Consider the following 21,447-nt stretch of genomic DNA (forward strand, 5'->3'; position numbering starts at 1 on the left):
TCAATGGACTAAACACTAATCATATCTGTATGGTTGTGTTTATGGCTAGTCTATTCATTGGTTATCTACTGTCAGAGTATTAGGCTTAAAAAAACGTTACTGGAGTCTACTAGCCTACTCATCATACCTAACACTCCTCATGGACCCTATTAATCAGGTGTGTTCAAGCAGAGCTGGAACAAAAGCCTGCACTCCCAGTGACTCTCCGGGAGGGTTCGGCTACTCCTATTCTAGATTTCATGCAGAAGGAACAGAGTGAAGTCATTAAAAAAATAGATACAATGACCAATTAAGATGTAGATTGTGATAGATTTTAATCAAGTGCAGTCATATATGAGGAATTACATGAATATAGAGAGACAGTGCTACATGATCAAACAGTAAAGGCACTGATCTAGCTTTCTGTATTGTCCACACCTCCTTCCTGCATGCATTTGGCCCCATATACATGGATAATGGATACATACAATAATACAATAATAACCCACTGGGCACACACTGGTTGCATAAACGTTGTGTCCACGTTATTTCAATAAAATTACATTGAACCAAGGTGGAATAGACGTTGAATTGACAACTGTGCCCAGTGGGAAGGCATTTTACCAAGCATTTGGAGCAAGCATAAGGCTATCATTTTGGTTAGTGATGACAAGTACTGCATACACATTGGTTCCAGTAGTCTATATGGAAGTGATAACCAAAGCAAAGTCTAACAAGTACAGCTGTATATGTAACACGTAGATTCATGTTGATATGTTAATAACAACCAATACATTGAGATACATAAGTGTCCCAACAGTAAATGACAAGAGGCTAATATAGGTAAGAGGTTGATAATTAGGCTTGCTCAGGCGAGTACAGTTGCTAGCTCCACCAGTTTGCTTGGAGGAGGGGACTAGGAGCAGGCAGGGTTGTGTGTGTATTTGACCCCAGGTAGAGTAGCGGGCGTGTGGGGGACAGAGAAAGGACTGGCAGGGTAAACCTCTCAGAGTCCCAGGGTGTCTTTCTGCACTTGGCAACCCAGAAGGGTGTTTCCAGCCTGGACACACTCAGACACACTGGCCACTGAAACACACAACATCACCAGGACAGGCATCATTATACTGTAGCATCATGGTGGCAAGGATGGGCAAAATGTATCTTCAACACTTGTTTGAAAACAAAATACCACCAACATTGTATTGTGAATGATTATATTCAAAATACAAATATATTTGTCATTTAAGTAATATGGTGGATCCCTACTAGGAAATTGCTTTCACCTGAACAATTTCTTTCCAAATCAGGGCAGATGAAGGACAAGAGTTGCCAGGACTATGAGTGTAAGCTATAGCTACCTTTCTGAGCCTGGATCCATGATACTGCCTTCATGGCCAGAAACTGCCACTCCTCCTGAGCCTCCATCTTGAAACCATAGAGCCATACCAGGGCTAGAACCGTGGCCCACACATCCTGGTCCACCTGAGTGAGGGAGAGACAAACAGACAGACAGAGAGAGTAAGGGAGAGAGAAAGAGAGAGGAAAGAGGCAGAAGATAAGGACGCTGAGACATGAGATTCAGTTCAATGGTCTTCATGCCTTTGTCCAGATCTGATGGTCTTTCTATAGAGCACACATGCAGACACTGTGTGAAAGTGCATCATCTTGCAGCATGCTCATCTATTTTCGGTTCATCCTGCTGCCTGTGGAAACGCCATATCAGTTTATTTCTGTGGACCTACCTGTGCAGGCTTTGGCTTGGACACCTCCTCCTCAGTCTTCGCCAGCACCTCAGCCAACGCTGCCTCCAGGACCCAGGAACCAGAGGCCTTCTGAAGGGAGATCAGCTGGAGGAGAGGGTCCCTCACAGGCTTAGAGGTTGGGGCTGGAGAGTCAAAGTCTATTGGGATTGGACAACATAATTGAAATCGAAATGCTTCCATAATGTAGATTAATACCTCAACCCGAACTCTAATCCTAACCGTTGCAGTTAAATCCTTGTGCTGTGCTTGAGTAATAAAGTCACAATAAAAATAACAATGTAGGGAGCATCAAACACAGTAACAATTTGCAGGTATTTAGAATTAGGTTAAAACAGACATTAACACCTGTCCCAAATGACCTTCTTCATCACAGTCTTCGTCACATTCTAATACTTCACAAGCACCTGAAAAACATATTCGTTGTATATTCCCATTAACACAATTCTATCAATAATTGATTAACTAAATAATACAATTACAGTTTACTTCTATCAAAAATGTATCAATATTAATTATGTGATTCCAACACTTCTGTAAAAGCTATGAAATGTGAAAAGGATAACGCTATAAAATGTGTATTGTAGAGGGCTTCCGGTGACGCAACTTAGGCAATGGCTGCCTTTTTTTTTCGTACTGCACATTGGTTGGGTATTTTCCCCCTAAATTGAAGTATTTACTCTGAGCATTATAGTAACTCATTTTAATTCATATGGCTGCAATCCCGGTAACAGGATCGATATGACAACAGCCAGTGAAAGTGCAGGGCACCAAATTCAAACAACAGAAATCTCATAATTAAAATTCCTCAAACATACATGTGTCTTATACCATTTTAAAGGTACTCTTGTTGTTAATCCCACCAAAGTGTCCGATTTCAAATAGGATTTTCAGCAAAAGCACCACAAACGATTGTCAGGTCACCACCAACTCAAAGAAAAATTCAGCCATTTTTCCAGCCAAAGAGAGGAGCCACAAATAGCACAAATAGAGATAAAATGAATCACTAACCTTTGATGATCTTCATCAGATGACACTCATAGGACTTCATGTTACACAATACATGCATGTTTTGTTTGATAAAGTTCATATTTATATAAAGAAAATCTGAGTTTACATTGGCGCGTTACATTCACTAGTTCCAAAAACATCCAGTGATAGTGCATAGCCACATCGTTTCAACAGAAATACTCATCATAAATGTAGATAATAATACAAGTTATACACATGGAATTATAGATATACCTCTCCTTAATGCAACCGCTGTGTCAGATTTTTAAAAAAATTACGGAAAAAGCAAACCATGCAATAATCTGAGACGGAACAATAGTAAAATTAGCCGCCATGTTGGAGTCAACAGAAACCAGAAAATACATGATAAATGTTTCCTTATCTTTGATGAACTTTCTCAGAATGCAGTCCTAGGAATCCCAGGTCCACAATAAATGCTTGATTTGTTCGATAATGTCACTTATTTATGTCCAATTAGCTACTTTGGGTAGCGCATTTAGTAAACAATTCCAAAGTCACAAAGCGCGTCCACTATAACGTGACGAAATGTCCAAAAGTTCCGTAACAGTCAGAAGAAACATGTCAAACGATGTATTGAATCAATCTTAAGAATGTTGTTAACATACATCTTGAATAACGTTCCAACCGGAGAATTACATTGACTTCAGTTGAGCGATGGAACGGAGCTGCCTCCCACGTGAACGCGCGTGGTCACCTCATGGCTTTGGTTACTCATTCCTGTCTCCTTCAGCCCCCCTTCACAGCAGAGTCATCAGACAAAGTTCTATTGACTGTTGACATCTAGTGGAAGCCATAGGAAGTGAAAACTCGTCCATATCTCACTGTAATTTCAATGAGAGCTTGGTTGAAAAACTACCAGCCTCAGAAAAATTCCAAACAGGAAGTGGAACTTCTCAGGTTTTTGCCTGCCATATGAGTTCTGTTACCCACAGACATAATTCAAACAGTTTTAGAAACTTCAGAGTGTTTTCTATCCAATACTAATAATAATATGCATATATTAGCAACTATGACTGAGGAGCAGGCAGTTTACTCTGGGCACCTTTCATCCAAAGCTACTCAATACTGCCCCTGCAGCCATAAGAAGTTAAAATGGAAAAGGAGAAAGTAGGAAGAGGTTGTGGAGCTACAACAATAGTTTGTAACAAGACAGGAGAAGCTAAAATCGTAGACTAAACAGATATGGCTCATGCAAGCGCAAATAAGCTAACAGCAGCAAAAGTATCCTAATTTTCGAGGTGATAAAGGAGGATTTGCGCAATGCGCTCACAGGCTTTCAAGAGGAACTTCGAGAAGATGTGCGAAAATAACAAAATGAGTTCAACATGGACATTAACCACAAACTCAAAGAAAACAAATAACAACTTCACAGCATATCTACAATAATGTGGGATGCAGATCAGCGCATTTGGGAAACAGACACATAGAACACTGCAGTCAAGGGTGCACTTGTACAGTCTTTGAAAAGCCATCATGCACTTCAGGCAAAAGTGACCGAACTCGACAGTTTTTCACATCGTAATAACAGACTTTATTCTGTGGCAGAGGGCAGAGAAAAGGACTCGATGCCCACATTCGTGGAGGGTCTATTCAAATAAATACTTGAAGATGACACAGACCTGGTACTCGAGAGAGCACACCGAGTTCTGGCCTCAAACCCCCCCCCCCCCAGCTGTGTCCCACCAAAATCCATCGTTTTTTCCCGTGCAGCCTGGAAAAAGCCTGTTAAGGCCAAGGCCTTGTTCTTTGATCATGACTACACGGGAGACATACTGAAAAGGAAGTAAGGAATACACCCCTATCAAGAAGGTACTAAAAGAGAAAGGGATTCACTTTTAAACACCATTCCCGGCAAAAGTGTACTGACCCGGTTACATACGAGCATGCAGATGAGGCGGCGGAGGACCTGAAGTCGAGGGGCATCTCAGTGAAGTATACCGCCAGGAGAAAGTAGTCTTCACCGGCGGAAAGACTCAAGCAAGTCACCTCGGCAAGAGTACACTCACACTCTCCTTCACTGCAGCCGACGTGAGTAAAACATTTAAACGTGTTAACCCTCGCAAGGCTGCAGGCCCAGACGGCATCCCCAGCCGCGTCCTCAGAGTTTACGGACATATTCAATCAATCCTTATCCCAGTCTGCTGTTCCCACATGCTTCAAGAGGGCCACCATTGTTCCTGTTCCCAAGAAAGCTAAGGTAGCACTCACTTCCGTCATCATGAAGTGCTTTGAGAGACTAGTCAAGGACCATATCACCTTCACCCTACCTGACACCCTAGACCCACCCCAATAGGTCCACAGACGACGCAATCGCAACCACACTGCCCTAACCCATCTGGACAAGAGGAATACCTATGTGAGAATGCTGTTCATCGACTACAGCTCAGCATTTAACACCATAGTACCCTCCAAACTCGTCATCAAGCTCGAGACCCTGGGTCTCGACCCCGCCTTGTGCAACTGTGTACTGGACTTCCTGACGTGCCGCCCCCAGGTGGTGAGGGTAGGTAACAACATCTCCACCCCGCTGATCCTCAACACTGGGGCCCCACAAGGGTGCGTTCTGAGCCCTCTCCTGTACTCCCTGTTCACCCACGACTGCGTGGCCATGCACGCCTCCAACTCAAATCATCAAGTTTGCAGACGACACTACAGTGGTAGGCTTGATTACCAACAACGACGAGACGGCCTACAGGGAGGAGGTGAGGGCCCTCGGAGTGTGGTGTCAGGAAAATAACCTCAGACTCAACGTCAACAAAAGGAGATGATCGTCGACTTCAGGAAACAGCAGAGGGAGCACCCCCCAATCCGCATCGACGGGACAGTAGTGGAGAGGGTAGTAACTTTTAAGTTCCTTGGCGTACACATCACGGACAAACTGAAATGGTCCACCCACACAGACAGCGTGGTGAAGGCGCAGTAGCGCCTTGTCACCAAAAACACTCACAAACTTTTACAGATGCACAATAGAGAGCATCCTGTCGGGCTGTATCACCGCCTGGTACGGCAGCTGCTCCGCCCATAACCGTAAGGCTCTCCAGAGGGTAGTGAGGTCTGCACAACGCATCACCGGGGGCAAACTACCTGCCCTCCAGGACACCTACACCACCCGATGTCACAGGAAGGCCAAAAAGATCCTCAAGGACAACAACCACCCGAGCCACTGCCTGTTCACCCCGCTATCATCCAGAAGAAGAGGTCAGTACAGGTGCATCAAAGTGGGGACCGAGAGACTGAAAAACAGCTTCTATCGCAAGGCCATCAGACTGTAAAAGAGCCACCACTAACATTGAGTGGCTGCTGCCAACATACTGACTCAACTCTAGCCACTTTAATAATGGAAAAATTGAGGTAATAAATTTATCACTAGCCACTTAAAACAATGCTACTTTTTATATAATGTTTACATACCCTACATTACTCATCTCATATGTATATTCTATATGCTATACCATCTACTGCATCTTGCCTATACCGTTCGGCCATCACTCATTCATTTATTTTTATGTACATATTCTTATTCATTCCTTTACACTTGTGTATAAGGTAGTTGTGAAATTGTTAGATTACTTGTTAGATATTACTGCATGGTCGAAACTAGAAGCACAAGCATTTCGCTACACTCACATTAACATCTGCTAACCATGTGTATGTGACAAATAAAATTTGATTTGAATGACTGGAACCTAACATCTCAACCACTCCATTATATCGCCAGTGGCTAACTGGGTCACCCTTACCCTAATCATCACGGTCAAATATTTGTGCTGTGAATAATAGTCAAAATAAAAAAATATTTAAAAGTTTGCAAATTACAAACCTTGTTGAGAGAAGAATCCAACTTGCACCAGGACACAAGATACCAGGAGGTAAAGGACGAAGACCAGTATTAGTAACTTCCTCAATCATTCAACGTGAATCACACACATTAAAATGTATTTCTTTTTTTAAACTAAACAAATCTCCAGGCACTAATGGCTTCCCTTCAGAATGGGCAAAGTTTGATGGGACAACAAACGATCGAAACGGTTACATAATGGAACCTAATACCTCAACCCCTCCATTAGAATCGCCAGTGGCCAACTGGGTCACCTTGACCCTAACTGGAACCCTGACCCTAATTATCACTAAAATATTTGTGCTGTGAATAATACAGAAAAAATTAAAAAGTTAGCAAATTACATACGTTGTTGAGAGAAGAATCCTACTTGCACCAGGACACAAGAAACCAGGAGGTAAAGGACAAAGAGCAGTATTAGTAACTTCCGCAATCATTCAACGTGAATCACACAAATTAAAATGTATTTCTTTTTTTAAACAAAAGGGTAGTTTAAACGTACCCTTCACCCTAGATGCAAGCGAACCTTTGGCCTTCTGAGCAGACATACCTTAATACAAATGAACAGTGGTTGTATAAACAGGGTTTAGAATTAGTGATACTTATGCATAATTGAAATATGGTAATGTCCCCGAATCATCCAAATTTGTTTCTAAACCAAATAGACTTGGTGCTTACTGTTTCTTTTACGCATCTTACACTTACTCTTCGTGCCGACCTCAAACTCTGACGCAGAGCACATAAGCTGATCAGCTCGGTCATCGAGTTCAGATAGTTTCATATCGGGCTCAAGTACACTACTGCATAAATACCAATCTGCACAAAACATGAACACAAGATCCACAACGCAAATTATAAAGTGGTTAGATTTCTACACACAACAACAATGGTATTACTTTAAAGAATAAAACAGTCAATTCAATTTGTATAAGTACCTTGTATTGTTTGTTCAAATAAAATGAATCCGCAACAGTAACATTGTAACAGTGGCAAAGTAGCACAAACCTTTCAGTGAACATGCCCTTACAAACATGAAGGTACATGCACCGAACACATTAATGACTAAACAATGAGGATTCTGTCTCACAAGTGCAGGGGGCACAGTTTGAGACACTTCAGCTCGCGGTTACCATTTATTTAGCACTGTTTACATATCTGCATAAAATAATTTCCTTGCACAGCCTCTCCCCGTCACACAATCACTCACTCACTCGGCGTGGGGACTTGTCTGCGTAGCAACTGTCCATGCAGGGCCTCTCCATCTCCTTTGTGGACAGCGATGAAGGCAGTAAAGGCACTGCTCACTCCTGATTGGATGCTGAGCTCTATCACCTTCTCTTTCACTCCCTCCTTCTCCCCATCCTGCTCTCCCTCTTCCACCTCCAGGGATTGGATCAGGGTTCGAGCACCCAGCCTGTGGACGGTCATTCTGGAGAGGAGGGATAGAGAAGAAGTAGAGGAAAGAGAGAGAGAGAGATAAGAGTTAGGTGTGGGAGAGGAGGGATATAGAGATTAAGACAGTGGCGTGGGAGAGAGGAGGGATAGAGAGATTAAGACAGTGGAGTTGGGTAGAGGAGGGATAGAGAGAAGAAGTGTGATGGGGAGAGGAGGGATATAGAGATTAAGACGGTGGAGTGGGGTAGAGGAGGGCTAGAGAGATTAAGACAGTGGAGTGGGGGAGAGGAGGGATATAGAGATTAAGACGGTGGAGTGGGGGAGAGGAGGGATAGAGAGATTAAGACAGTGGAGTTGGGTAGCGGAGGGATAGAGAGAAGAAGTGTGATGGGGAGAGGAGGGATATAGAGATTAAGACGGTGGAGTGGGGGAGAGGAGGGTTAGAGAGATTAAGACAGTGGAGTGGGGGAGAGGAGGGATAGAGAGATTAAGACGGTGGAGTGGGGGAGAGGAGGGTTAGAGAGATTAAGACAGTGGAGTGGGGGAGAGGAGGGATATAGAGATTAAGACGGTGGAGTGAGGGAGAGGAGGGATATAGAGATTAAGACAGTGGAGTGGGGGAGAGGAGGGATAGAGAGATTAAGACACTGGAGTGGGGGAGAGGAGGGATATAGAGATTAAGACGGTGGAGTGGGGGAGAGGAGGGATATAGAGATTAAGACGGAGTGGGGGTGACGAAGGTCGATGATAAAATGGGGGATACCTACAGTACTATATATATCAAACCATACTACAATGCATTAGAAGTGCTGGCACAGTTTCTGTTAACAGAGCATCATGGCAGTCCTGCCTGTAAATAGTGGCACATTCCCTTAATGCATCTGACCAAGGCCTGCAGTGCTGTTTTTACCCAGCGTCCTCTGCAGGCTTAAGACTGAAGCTCAGCTGGTTCTCAACAGGCTGCTTGGCCAGGCTGTACTTCACCATCACCGAGCCCTCTGTGTCCCCTGAGCTCTGAGCAGGGGAGAGAATGAGAGAGAGCGAGAAAGAGACAGACAGAATGAGAGAAAGAAAACAAGGAAATACAGAGTTTAGTAAAAACACGTGGACCGTGACCCAAAAAATGTTTGTCTTGCAAATAAGTTATGACCTTACCAGTGTCATTTGAACATTGACATACTGTATGTTAAACAATATTAACATTCATAACAGTAGAAGGCAGAGTCCTCACCTCCCCAGTAAGCTGGGCATACAGAAGTGCCCTTTGGCCCTGGAAGACCACTCTGATTGGTGGAGACAGAGGTGTGACAGAGACCCCCTTTGGGACATTCCACTTGACTGAGATGTCCACCACAGCTGGCTGCAGGGCAAACCGGAGAGACTGCATCACCTGAGGGAGGAGAGTGAAGGTGGGAAAGTGGTAAATAATGTAATTAAAAAAGGAAAGAGAAAAAACAAGAGAATAAGGGAGGTGATGAAAATGTTTGTAGCCAATAGAGCCCTCACTTTACACATGTACACACACTGATAAGCTCTCTTACTTTGGGCTGCATCCTGTCCTGTCCTGTGATAAACTGTGCGTGCCCTCTGGCCTGCTTGGCCACCCCAGAAATGAGAGCAGTGCTGGCCCCCTTCCCGATCCCAAAGGAGAAACACCTGACAGAGACACACCCAGGAAACAGTATTATTGTTGTTATCAAATACCAAAATAAGTCTATCAACCAAATCCATATGACTTGTATAATTTTCTTGTCCTCGTGGGGTGACTGAAAACACATAACTGTACAGGAAGAATCATCAATACAAAAGCTTTTGTTTTCTAACGGGTGAAAAACCCTAACCGACAGAACTCTCACACTGCTGCTCACAGACAGGTTGGGTTGGTTTACTTTAGATTGGGTTTTACAATTCATCCTTTGAGTCAAGAAGACCAGTGGTTAGAGCTTTACTTTCCAGACAGGTGCAATGGGTTCTGTAACAAACTCTCTATTAAAACCAGGTAGTCCAATTCTTTCAGGTGGGAGGTGACAGAGCTAGCTATGGGATCTCTGCCCCAACTAGGTAATGATAGGGGAAACAGTACCTGTGAGAACCGGCATTCGTCTTCACCAGATCCAGAACTTCCTTGGTGTTCCTCACCTCACCGTCAGTGAACAAGAAGAGCTGTGGAGGACAGAGCGGGTATGTTGATCATGTCTCAACGTTAAATAATGTACGTGCAGCACTGAAGTACACTGAGAATGTTTCCTTAGTAACCAAAAACACAGGTCTATTTGATGTCCCAGTAAGCCAGGCGTGTTACTGTAAATATCACACTCAAAATACACTGTTTGCTAGGGTGTTACTCTGTAACTAAACATGCCCAAAGCCCAAAAGGGAATTCATGGTCTAAGACATTGGTTGCTCCCGTGGGAGACCAGGGTTCATATCCTGTGTGTTACACATGGAAAGGTGGGAGGAGTTTCAGGAGGAACCTGTATGAATCACAGTGTGTGTAAGGTATATAGAAGGCCAATGAGTGAGGTGATTGGAAAAAATATTAAAAGGCCACTCCACAATGATACAATAACTGACAGATTTTTGTTGACCACTCAGATAGTTGAGACACTAAAAAACAAACCTAGTCAAACATGGTACAGTGGTTCCTTTGGCGTCATCAAAAATACATTGCATCATCTATATTTTGGGTAACAGTCGTTATACATTGCGTCATCTATGCACGTATGCATAAACAAAACTAAGTAAAGTAGATAAAAGGACATTCAGAAACTTCTAAAGAAATGTCTGTTGGAGGATACGGTGGCAGGCTTTAGCAGAGGCATTTACATTGTTACCTGATAACATTGTACACAATTTATTATTGTTGCGTCAAAAAACAGAACACTCAAAACATGAGCACAATGGCAGCTCTTCCTTTAAAGAACTCCAGGCCTCAAGAGGGCAGAAAACCCAAAAACACGGGTGGAACTAAAAAATTGAGCCAGGATTTCTGGAGGGACAACTTTTACATGCGCACCTGGCAGATAAGCATGGGTATAAAATGTTTGGTCCTCAACATACACACAGCTCATTGTTCAACCCTAAAGACGCAACTGGTATGTAATGTTTGGAATTATTTATTATGTAGCATCCAGTGCTTAGCACAATTTACATGTTTAACTCTGGTAGGAGTGGTGACTTCTTTTGTTGTGGATATTTTCTGACTGCAGAAGTAATTGCTTGAAGTGCTAGATTAAATTGTTTAAACGTTTACTTTATTCAAAGCCATGCTTTGTCGCTGTGTCATGCATTGTTTAGTGTAAAATAATGCATGTTTATTCTCTGTTTAAGGTTATCAACCTATTGCTATTCCTATTCCCTATTCCTCTGTCATTCAACTACTCTATTCAACAAATCAACTGTTTCAACATATTCCACAAATGGCATCCAAACCATAATAAAACACTGGAAAGGAATTGAGTTGTCCCTTTGCATCCTTCACGAGTTGAGCAAACCGTTTTCAAGATTGGGCAGAGCTGAAATAATTATAACACCTAGACAACTTGACAATTATTTTCACCTAGATAATTTTAACTATCACTTTGGCTGGACAGCTGATGAAAACATAATCCCTAATGTCATTGTATAACCCACAGTAAAGCAACGCACAAGGTTCTGTTTCAATGGAAGCATCGTTACAGACATTTCTCTATAGCAGTGTTTGTGTGTATATTATTTAACTAGGCAAGTCAGATAAGAACAAATTCTTATTTACAATGACGGCCTACCCCGACCAAACGCTAATCCGGACAACGCTGGGCCAATTGTGCGCCGTCCTATGGGACTTCCAATCACGGCCGGTTGTGGTACAGGCTGAAATCAAACCAGGGTCTGTAGTGATGCCTCTAGCACTGAGATGCAGTGCCTTAGACCGCTGCGCCACTCGGTCTAAGGCACTGTAAGGTGTGTTAGCTACCTGTCTGGGCTGGTCGGGGAGGCAGGGCTGGCTGTAGATATGTTTTAAAGGCTGGAGGATCTCTGTACCTCCCAGGTCAGCCCTCATTTCTTTCACCTTCTGCAGAGCCTCATCCATAGTCTTCTGGCTGTACTCCACACTCTTACTGACGTCCAGATAGATATACACACACACAAGGTCAAAGGGTCATCACCACAACATATTACAGACCCAAGCCATGGACATTTGAATCCTTCCCCTACCTGCTGCAAATTATTATATGTAAACATGATTGAAACAGGGGTTGGAAGGAGAAAACACTCACGAAAAGAAGGACTCATAACTGGACCCAAAGCCGATGATGTTGAAGTAGCAGCCCATAGGCAGGCTTTTCAGCAAGAGCAGCAGAGTATCCTGCAAGAGAGAAGTCCAACAAGTGTCTTTACTTTTCAATAAACCTTATAGGACAGTCTTAAAGAACTAGTACAGAGTAACCACAGTGTACTGGATTTAACTCCAAACTACCTAGTGGTGAATCCTGTGCAGATTGAGCTGTTCATTCATTAGAATAGGGTTGCTGTGTGTGTGTATACCCTGGCACTGCCAATACGGTCCTGTGACCCAGACCCAAGGTGCATGGGGCATTCCATGCTACCAGAGCGATCCACTACGAACAGGAACTCCCCGTGTGAGGTCATAGATGACATCACATCCTTGGGGAACTCTGGGTACAAGCTCAGCATGACCACTGGGTCACCCATCAGAGAGCCTAGAGAGAGAGAAAGCGTGAGGGTGAGAGAAAGAGAACGAGAGAAAGGATTAAGTGTCCAGTTATTCTCCATTTCTGGAGGACGCCCCTCCTTCAGTCTCACCATGTCCCTCTCTGTAAACATGGATGAAAGTAGTAGACTAGACTACTCATTGATCTCATATACACCAATCTACAACAGAGTACACCCACCCCCCTCACCTGGCTTGGCAGAAGCCTGTGCTGCCTCTACTATAGCAGTAGGCTGATGGGTGTCTTGGTAATACAACAACAGCTCAACATCCCGGTCAAACTGATGACCTGCAGCCAGGCTGACCTGCAGTTAGAACAACATTCACATTAATGCAGAGCAGTCAGAGAGGGAATTGAACAACTATGAAGGATTCTGATGGTTTATGGTGCTAGTGAGAGTGCAAGCACACAGACATACACACAGTGTACACATTCATACGTACGTAAAGCAACACACTTACACATGCATATGAACACACACAGTACCGTGGCTTGGGTTTTCTCTGTGTTGAGGTAGTTGAGTGGGTCCAGGGGACAGTTGGACTCTACTCTAGAGATGGGATGAGGGGACGACACATGGGCACTGAGGGACAGACTGTAGGGGACAGAACCAGCGGGCACCGAGGACACCTGGGCACTGCCACCACTACCACTGTCTGACCCTTAGAGAGAGAGATGGGTGAGGGAGAGAGGGGAGAGAGAGACCCACAGATTAAAATGTTTTTGTTCCAGCCCAGCACTAACACTTCTTTCATCTCATCAACAACTCACCAAGACCTTGATTAATTCAATAATGATTAATTCATTAAAACGGGACTAACTAAAGCATGCACCATCCCCTGTGGGTCTCCAATAGCAGGACTGAAGACCACTGCCCTATGGGACCAGGTACTGATTCCTAGTCACACTGCTGCCCACAAGGTTTTTACTTTGTTTTGCAGTGCCCTATGACGTATTAGTGGTTTGTGTCTCTATACAGGGGCCCATGTTCTTACCCTGGGGTTGGTAGCGGGGGTTGAGCACGGCGGGCAGGCAGAGCCTCAGGCCGTCGTCAGCCTGTACAGCCAGCTCTGTCACATAGTCCAGGCTGACAGAGGCCTTCTCCCCTGGAGGCAGACTTCCCACACTCAGCTTGAACACGTCCGGGCTCTCATCACTCTCCTCCAATAGGAAGGCCTGCTGTCCCGAGCTCAATGCATCATCATACTGCTCCTGTGCCTGAGGGACAGAGGAACACAGGGACGCATCATCAACCTGACACAGTATAGTACAGTAGCATACATCCAGGGGAAGGTGCTGTCTGACTGACACTAGTCAGGTCAATGGGGTTTGACAGAGAGTCGCTTTGACAAAGCAGTAGGTTGGGAACCAGTTTTACAGGGTCAAAGTCTAATACTGAGAGCAGAGAGCTGTCAACAAACATCTGAATAACTTTTGAAGCCCACTAGGTCATAGACTGCTGGTTAATCATAAAGTGATAATAAGTTATGGATTGGATTTATATAGAGCCTTTCTACCAACTGAGGTACCAAAAGTACTTTACATAGTAAGGGGGAAACTCATCTCAGCCATCATCAATGTGTGGTACCCACCTGGGTGATGCACAGCAACCATTTTGTACCAGAACGCTCACCACACATCAGATCTCATGGTGGAGAGGCGAGGAGTGATATTTGCCAATTAGGAATGAAGGGATTATTAGGTTGCCTTGATGGAAATGGGGCCAGGTTAGCTGGCCGGTAACATTTTACACCAAGTTTCTCTTAAAACTGTGTAGTAACGCTCTAATTACACTAGTAACAACACTTGTACTAACATGTTATTGATTGGTATTAATGTGAAATTAACCCAAATCCTGCAATAAATTATACTTTTGTAGATCTCAGAAAATGTCATAAAAAATATGTCTATAGTTGCATTTGTCTCATTATTGACTTGTCATCTCTCCTCACCTTCTGTTTCTCCTGAACCTCAGCCACCACCTCAGTCTGTCCTATCTTGGCGCTGAACCTGCAGACAGCAGCCTCTCCCGGCAGAGGGAAAACAAAGATGGCCTCCAGAGGGCTCTGCTCCTGGTTCTCATACTGCAGAGTGGAGCTCACAGTGGCCACATGCCCCTGCACACTCACTTCCACAGCAATACTCTTCAGAGGCACTGAGAGAAGGAGGGATGGATGGAGCAATAGATGGAGAGAACTGACGATGACAACGTTTGGGAACCACTTGGAAATAGTAAATGTGATTTATCACTCATCTCATGGAAATGTTTAATTTAGTGAAAAACAATATAAATGTGGTGAAATGTTCTGAAGTATTTATTTAATAAAAAAGGAAGAGATACAGACACAGGAAGTAAACAATCATTTATGCTTTCAAACCGTACCTGGTTCATTCTTGACAGTTACCAATCCACAGCAGTTCACCATTTTGGCTCCTGTATGGAGAAGTCATGTGTCATATCATTGTCCTTTTACCGGCGTCTTACGTTAAAGTTTAATTGCCGTGCAACAGTAAACAGTTAATGGTAATATGCCAAGTGTCTATGATGAATTGTTTTATAAAGGCAACCACAGAATACAACTACTGACAAAAGGATGACAGCCATTGAGAGGTTCAGCTAACCATGTTGACAGGGCTCTACAACAATGTTCCCTAAAACATTTTTTACCACGGAGCAAATTTCAAGTCTGCTGAATGCAAACTGGATTTAAAAAGAAATACTGTGTAACTTCCAGCGCGCGTTTAATTATGAACACTGAGGCTGTACCCACTTTAAGATACAGTTTTAACAGTGGCCAAGTAGGCTACTGTGGCTATTTGATCATAATGTAGGCCTACCAGAGTGGCATACCATCAAAAACAATGAGAAAATGTATCCCATAACATTTTAACATGGAAGTAGCTGTTCTATCATTCAGCCAACAGTAGCAGCCAATGTGTGGTGTTCAATGTATGAATACATTACATGAGACTTTTGAAAAAAACATGCAGGGCTTGACATTAACCTGTTTATCCACTTGTCCTTCATACAAGGAGGTGAATGATTCCATTCCAACTAAACTACTGAAAGAGCTGCTTCATGTGCTTGGCCCTCCTATGTTGAACATAATAAATGGCTCTCTATCCACCGGATGTGTACCAAACTCACTAAAAGTGGCAGTAATAAAGCCTCTTGATAAAAACAAACCTTGACCCAGAAAATATAAAAAACTAAATCGGCCTATATCAAATCTTCCATTCCTCTCAAAAATTTTAGAAAAAGCTGACTGCATTCCTGAAGACAAACAATGTATACGAAATGCTTCAGTCTGGTTTTAGACCCCATCATAGCACTGAGACTGCACTTGTGAAGGTGGTAAATTACCTTTTAATGGCGTCGGACCGAGGCTCTGCATCTGTCCTCGTGCTACTAGACCTTAGTGCTGCCTTTGAAAGATATCAGTTTGTCTCTGTGAATGGTTTGTCCTCTGACAAATCAACTGTACATTTCGGTGTTCCTCAAGTTCCGTTTTAGGACCACTATTGTTTTCACTATATATTTTACCTCTTGGGGATGTAATTCGAAAACATAATATTAACTTTCACTGCTATGCGGATGACACACAGCTGTACATTTCAATGAAACATGGTGAAGCCCCAAAATTGCCCTCGTTAGAAGCCTGTGTTTCAGACATAAGGAAGTGGATGGCTGAAAACTTTATACTTTTAAACTCGGACAAAACAGAGATGCTTGTTCTAGGTCCCAAGAAACAAAGAGATCTTCTGTTAAATCTGACAATTAATCTTGATGGTTGTAAAGTCGTCTCAAATAAAACTGTGAAGGACCTCGGCGTTACTTTGGACCCTGATCTCTCTTTGGACGAACATATCAAGACTGTTTCAAGGACAGCTTATTTCCATCTACATAACATTGCAAAAATCCAAAATGTTCTGTCCAAAAATGATGCAGAAAAATTAATCCATGCATTTGTTACTTCTAGGTTAGACTACTGCAATGCTCTACTTTCCCGGCTACCCGGATAAAGCACTAAATAAACTTCAGTTAGTGCTAAATACGGCTGCTAGAATCCTGACTAGAACCAAAGAATTTGATCATATTACTCCAGTGCTAGCTTCCCTACACTGGCTTCCTGTTAAGGCAAGGGCTGATTTCAAGGTTTTACTGTTAACCTACAAAGCGTTACATGGGCTTGCTCCTACCTATCTTTCCTTATTGGTCCTGCCGTACATACCTACACGTACGCTACGGTCACAAGACGTAGGCCTCCTAATTGTCCCTAGAATTTCTAAGCAAACAGCTGGAGGCAGGGCTTTCTCCTATAGATCTCCATTTTTATGGAATGGTCTGCCTACCCATGTGAGAGACGCAGACTCGGTCTCAACCTTTAAGTCTTTATTGAAGACTTATCTCTTCAGTAGGTCATATGATTGAGTGTAGTCTGGCCCAGGAGTGTGAAGGTGAACAGGCTCTGGAGCAACGAACCGCCCTTGCTGTCTCTGCCTGGCCGGTTCACCTCTCTCCACTGGGATTCTCTGCCTCTAACCCTATTACAGGGGCTGAGTCACTGGCTTACTAGTGCTCTTTCATGCCGTCCCTGGGCTATACTCAGCCTTGTCTCAGGATTGTTGGTGGTTGAAGATATCCTTCTAGTGGTGCGGGGGCTGTGCTTTGGCAAAGTGGGTGGGGTTATATCCTTCCTGTTTGGCCCTGTCCGGGGGTATCATCGGATGGGGCACAGTGTCTCCTGACCCCTCCTGTCTCAGCCTCAAGTATTTATGCTGCAGTAGTTTGTGTCGGGGGGCTAGGGTCAGTTTGTTATATCTGGAGTACTTCTCCTGTCTTATCCGGTGTCCTGTGTGAATTTAAGTATGCTCTCTCTAATTCTCTCCTTCTTTCTCTCTCTCGGAGGACCTGAGCCCTAGGACCACGCGTCAGGACTACCGGGCATGATGACTCCTTGCTGTCCCCAGTCCACCTGGCCTTGCTGCTGTTCCAGTTTCAACTGTTCTGCCTGCGGCTATGGAACCCTGACCTGTCCACCGGGCGTGCTACCTGTCCCAGACCTGCTGTTTTCATCTCTCTAGAGACCGCAGGAGCGGTAGAGATACTCTTAATGATCGGCTATGAAAAGCCAACTGACATTTACTCCTGAGGTGCTGACTTGCTACACCCTTGATAACTTCTGTGACTATTATTATTTGACAATGCTGGTCATTTATGAACATTTGAACATCTTGGCCATGTTCTGTTATAATCTCCACCTGGCACAGCCAGAAGAGGACTGCCTAATGTCAATATATGTCCATCCAGTGTAATCTCTGGTTGAACTGGTCAAATAGGATGGAATGCAATAGTCAATAATAAATAGTACTGTTAGGAGATTTGGGGTTTGTGGGAGGGGTCTCGAATGGTTGAGGGACAGCTATTGGGGAACTGTGGGGGGATCTTGGAGGGTTCAGCTTTCACAAGATTGTGATCATGAAAAAGGAAACTATGACATATCACTATATATCACTATCATGCACACGCATCCTCACACATAAGGATGGCTCTGTTGTGGAAAGACTGATACATGTTTGATAGTGTCTTGATGCTGTATTGTTTGTCCTTCATGTTCTAATACTTTAATGTTACCCCTTTCTTGTGTTTTTTGTAATAAATAATTATATATAAAAAATATATATATACAGTGGGGAGAACAAGTATTTGATACACTGCCGATTTTGCAGGTTTTCCTACTTACAAAGCATGTAGAGGTCTGTAATTTTTTTATAGGTACACTTCAACTGTGAGAGACGGAATCTAAAACAAAAATCCAGAAAATCACATTGTATGATCTTTAAGTAATTAATTTGCATTTTATTGCATGACATAAGTATTTGATCACCTACCAACCAGTAAGAATTCTGGCTCTCACAGACCTGTTAGTTTTTATTTAAGAAGCCCTCCTGTTCTCCACTCATTACCTGTATTAACTGCACCGGTTTGAACTTGTTACCTGTATAAAAGACACCTGTCCACACACTCAATCACAAACTCTACTATTATTCTGACATTTCACATGACAGGGAATTTTTACTAGGATTAAATGTCAAATTGTGAAAAACTGAGTTTAAATGTATTTGGCTAAGGTGTATGTAAACTTCTGACTTCAACTGTATAAGTTTAGTGAGTTTATTTTTTCAGTTTATCAGGGGGTGCTGCAACACCCTCAGCACCCCTACTTCAAGCAGCTATGGATGTAAGTCTTACATAAGAAAATGACTGGCCTAGTTCAAGTGGGCTTTGGGCAATAGAGTAACACACACAAAATCACAATTGCCTCCGGTCTCCCCAAAATGATTCATTTCTGAACGTTCTGTAACGTTGCGCACTCTAGAACAGACCCTGAGGCGTGGTCACTTTGCTTGTTTCTCCGCAGTCATTGCGTCAATTCTAGCAACCTAAACATCCATAAAATATGTATGGTGTGATATGTGGATGTAATCGAAATTATTGGCTATTTCTGGCTAACTTTTATTGTCCACCAACATTAATAAGCAAAGTAGATTAATGCCATTTCAACATATGTTGAATATTTAGAGATAAATAGGCCAATCATCCCCAAAAGACGCAGTCATGTTACCTTGACATATGTGATTGGCTAGTTTTCAATGATTTCCTTTTACTGGTCCTGGAGACAAAATCGCACCGTTTCTACTTTCGTGTAGCATTAATATCCAAGTAGGCTACTTCTTCCTGGTTTATAAAGATAAACGTCAATAGAAAACATTGCGCAATCAACTCATTGGCCAGTGTTCATAGTCACGCCTGCTATCTTCCTTGCCATTGGTGAAAAGACACATTGGGCCAATTCAACCAATCGTTGTTTTTGCGTCCGTCGTGCAGTTTTTTTCTACGTTACGCTTTAAACGTATTATTAGGCATATATTTCAATAGGCTATAGCAATTCGTCAATGGACTGAACACTAAACATAGGGGGGAATCCTAAACGTCGTCCAGAGTGTGTTCCCGAAAACACAACCATCTAGAGTCTGTGTGGGCGGTATTCTAGCCTACTCTTCCTCATAAGGAGGTAGCTAACACTCCTCATGGACCCTATTAATCAGGTGTGTTCAACAGTGGCGAAGAAAGTACCCAATTGTCATACTTGAATAAAGATACATTAATAGAAAATGACTCAAGTAAAAGTAAAACTCACCCAGTAAAATAGTACTTGTGAAAAAGTCTGTGGTTTTACATATACTCAGGTATCAAAAGCAAATGTAATGGCTAAAATATACTTAAGTATCCAAAGTAAAAGTAATTTCAAATTCCTTATATTAAACAAATCAGATGGCACAATTTAAAAAAAAAAATGAAAAGCCAGGACACGCTCCAACACGAAGACATAATTTACAAGCGAAACATTTGTGTTTAGTGAGTCTGCCAGTTCAGAGGCAGTGGAGATGACCAGGGATGTTCTCTTGATAAGTGTGTGAATTGCACCATTTTCCTGTCCTGCTAAGCATTCAAAATGTAACTACTACTTCTGGGTGTCAGGGAAAACGTATGGAGTAAAAAGTAGTAAATGTATGGAGTAAAAATATTTTTTGTATTTTAAATCTAACCTTTATTTATCTAGGCAAGTCAGTTCAGAACAAATTCATATTTACAATGACAGCCTACTGGGGAACAGTGGGTTAACTGCCTTGCTCAGGGGAAGAATGACAGATTTTTACCTTGTCAGCTCGGGATTTGACCCAGCAACCTTTCAGTTACTGGCCCAACGCTCCAACCACTAAGCTACCTGCAGTGGAGTAAAAGTTGCCCAAAATATAAATAGTACAGTAAAGTACAGGTACCCCAACGACGACACGGATAATATAGAGCTGGCTGGCTTCTCTGTGCATCAGCAGGACAGAAAATGCTCATCCAGAAGTGGTGCTCCTAGCGGCTGGTGACTTTAATGCAGGCAAAGTTAAATCCGTTTTACCTCATTTCTACCAGCATGTCACAAGTGCAACCAGAGGAAAAAAAGTATACTGTACGCTACAGAACTATTTTGCTAGCACAGAATGGAACATGTTCCGGGATTCACCCATGGCACTGAGGAGTATACCACCTCAGTCCCCAGCTTCATCAATAAGTGCATCGACGACTTCGTCCCCGTACATACATTTCCCAACCAGAATCCATGAATTACAGGGAACATTCGCGCCAAGCTAGAGGTGCCTCTTTCAAGGAGCTGGACACTAATCTGGACGCTTATAAATCCCACTATGCCCTCAGACGAACCATCAAACAGGCAAAGCGTCAATACAGGACTAAGATTGAATCCTACTACACCGGCTCCGACACTCATCAGATGTGGCAGGGCTTTGAAAATATTATGGACTACAAAGGGAAGCCCAGCTGCAAGTTGCCCAGTGACGCGAGCCCACCAGATGAGCTAAATGCCTTTTATGCTCGCTTTGAGGCAAGCAACACTGAAGCATGCATGCGAGCACCAGCTGTTCCAGATTAATGTGTGATCACGCTCTCTGTAGCCGATGTGAGCAAGACCTTTAAATAGGTCAACGTTCAGAAAGCCACGGGGCCAGATGGATTACATGGACATGTACTCAAAGCATGCGCGGACCAACTGGCAAGTGTCTTCACTGACATTTTAAACCTCTCCCTGACTGAGTCTGTAATACCTACATGTTTCAAACAGACCAACATAGTCCCTGTGTCCAAGAAAGTGAA

At 43.2% G+C, this 21,447-nt stretch overlaps 1 protein-coding gene across 10 annotated transcripts; it reads right to left on the reverse strand.

The window, feature by feature from the left end:
* Positions 1-289: 289 nt before the first annotated feature.
* Positions 290-19,477, reverse strand: LOC129822375 (von Willebrand factor A domain-containing protein 5A-like). 10 transcript variants are annotated; one of them, XM_055880608.1, is made up of 21 exons: positions 19,346-19,476; positions 15,103-15,153; positions 14,672-14,874; positions 13,715-13,937; positions 13,206-13,381; positions 12,909-13,023; positions 12,532-12,707; positions 12,264-12,352; positions 11,960-12,104; positions 10,088-10,167; positions 9,546-9,660; positions 9,236-9,394; positions 8,915-9,018; positions 7,821-8,038; positions 7,315-7,425; positions 7,112-7,159; positions 6,958-6,975; positions 6,592-6,612; positions 1,722-1,879; positions 1,338-1,461; positions 290-1,065 (listed from the first exon to the last, which is right to left on the reverse strand). In XM_055880608.1, the coding sequence occupies exons 2-21, from the start codon at positions 15,143-15,145 to the stop codon at positions 986-988; spliced, it is 2,406 nt and encodes an 801-aa protein (XP_055736583.1). In that variant the 5' UTR covers positions 15,146-15,153; positions 19,346-19,476; the 3' UTR covers positions 290-985. The 10 variants fall into 10 exon arrangements, with proteins under 10 accessions (XP_055736583.1, XP_055736581.1, XP_055736582.1 ...); XM_055880606.1 differs by having other exon boundaries at positions 7,288-7,425; XM_055880607.1 differs by lacking the exon at positions 6,592-6,612 and having other exon boundaries at positions 7,288-7,425.
* Positions 19,478-21,447: the final 1,970 nt, after the last annotated feature.

This window comes from Salvelinus fontinalis, chromosome 24 (assembly GCF_029448725.1).
Source record: "Salvelinus fontinalis isolate EN_2023a chromosome 24, ASM2944872v1, whole genome shotgun sequence".
Taxonomy (NCBI): domain Eukaryota; kingdom Metazoa; phylum Chordata; class Actinopteri; order Salmoniformes; family Salmonidae; genus Salvelinus; species Salvelinus fontinalis.

What these genes read in the sequence shown, in the direction of transcription:
- LOC129822375 (XM_055880606.1), bottom strand. Translation starts at nt 15,145, where the DNA reads ATGGTGAACTGCTGTGGATTGGTAACTGTCAAGAATGAACCAG. An exon ending in CCCCCGCTACCAACCCCAGG is followed by an intron (nt 13,382 to 13,714) that starts GTAAGAACATGG and finishes TCTCTCTCTAAG; the next exon opens with GGTCAGACAGTGGTAGTGGT. An exon ending in ACAGGCTTCTGCCAAGCCAG is followed by an intron (nt 12,708 to 12,908) that starts GTGAGGGGGGTG and finishes CTCTCTCTCTAG; the next exon opens with GCTCTCTGATGGGTGACCCA.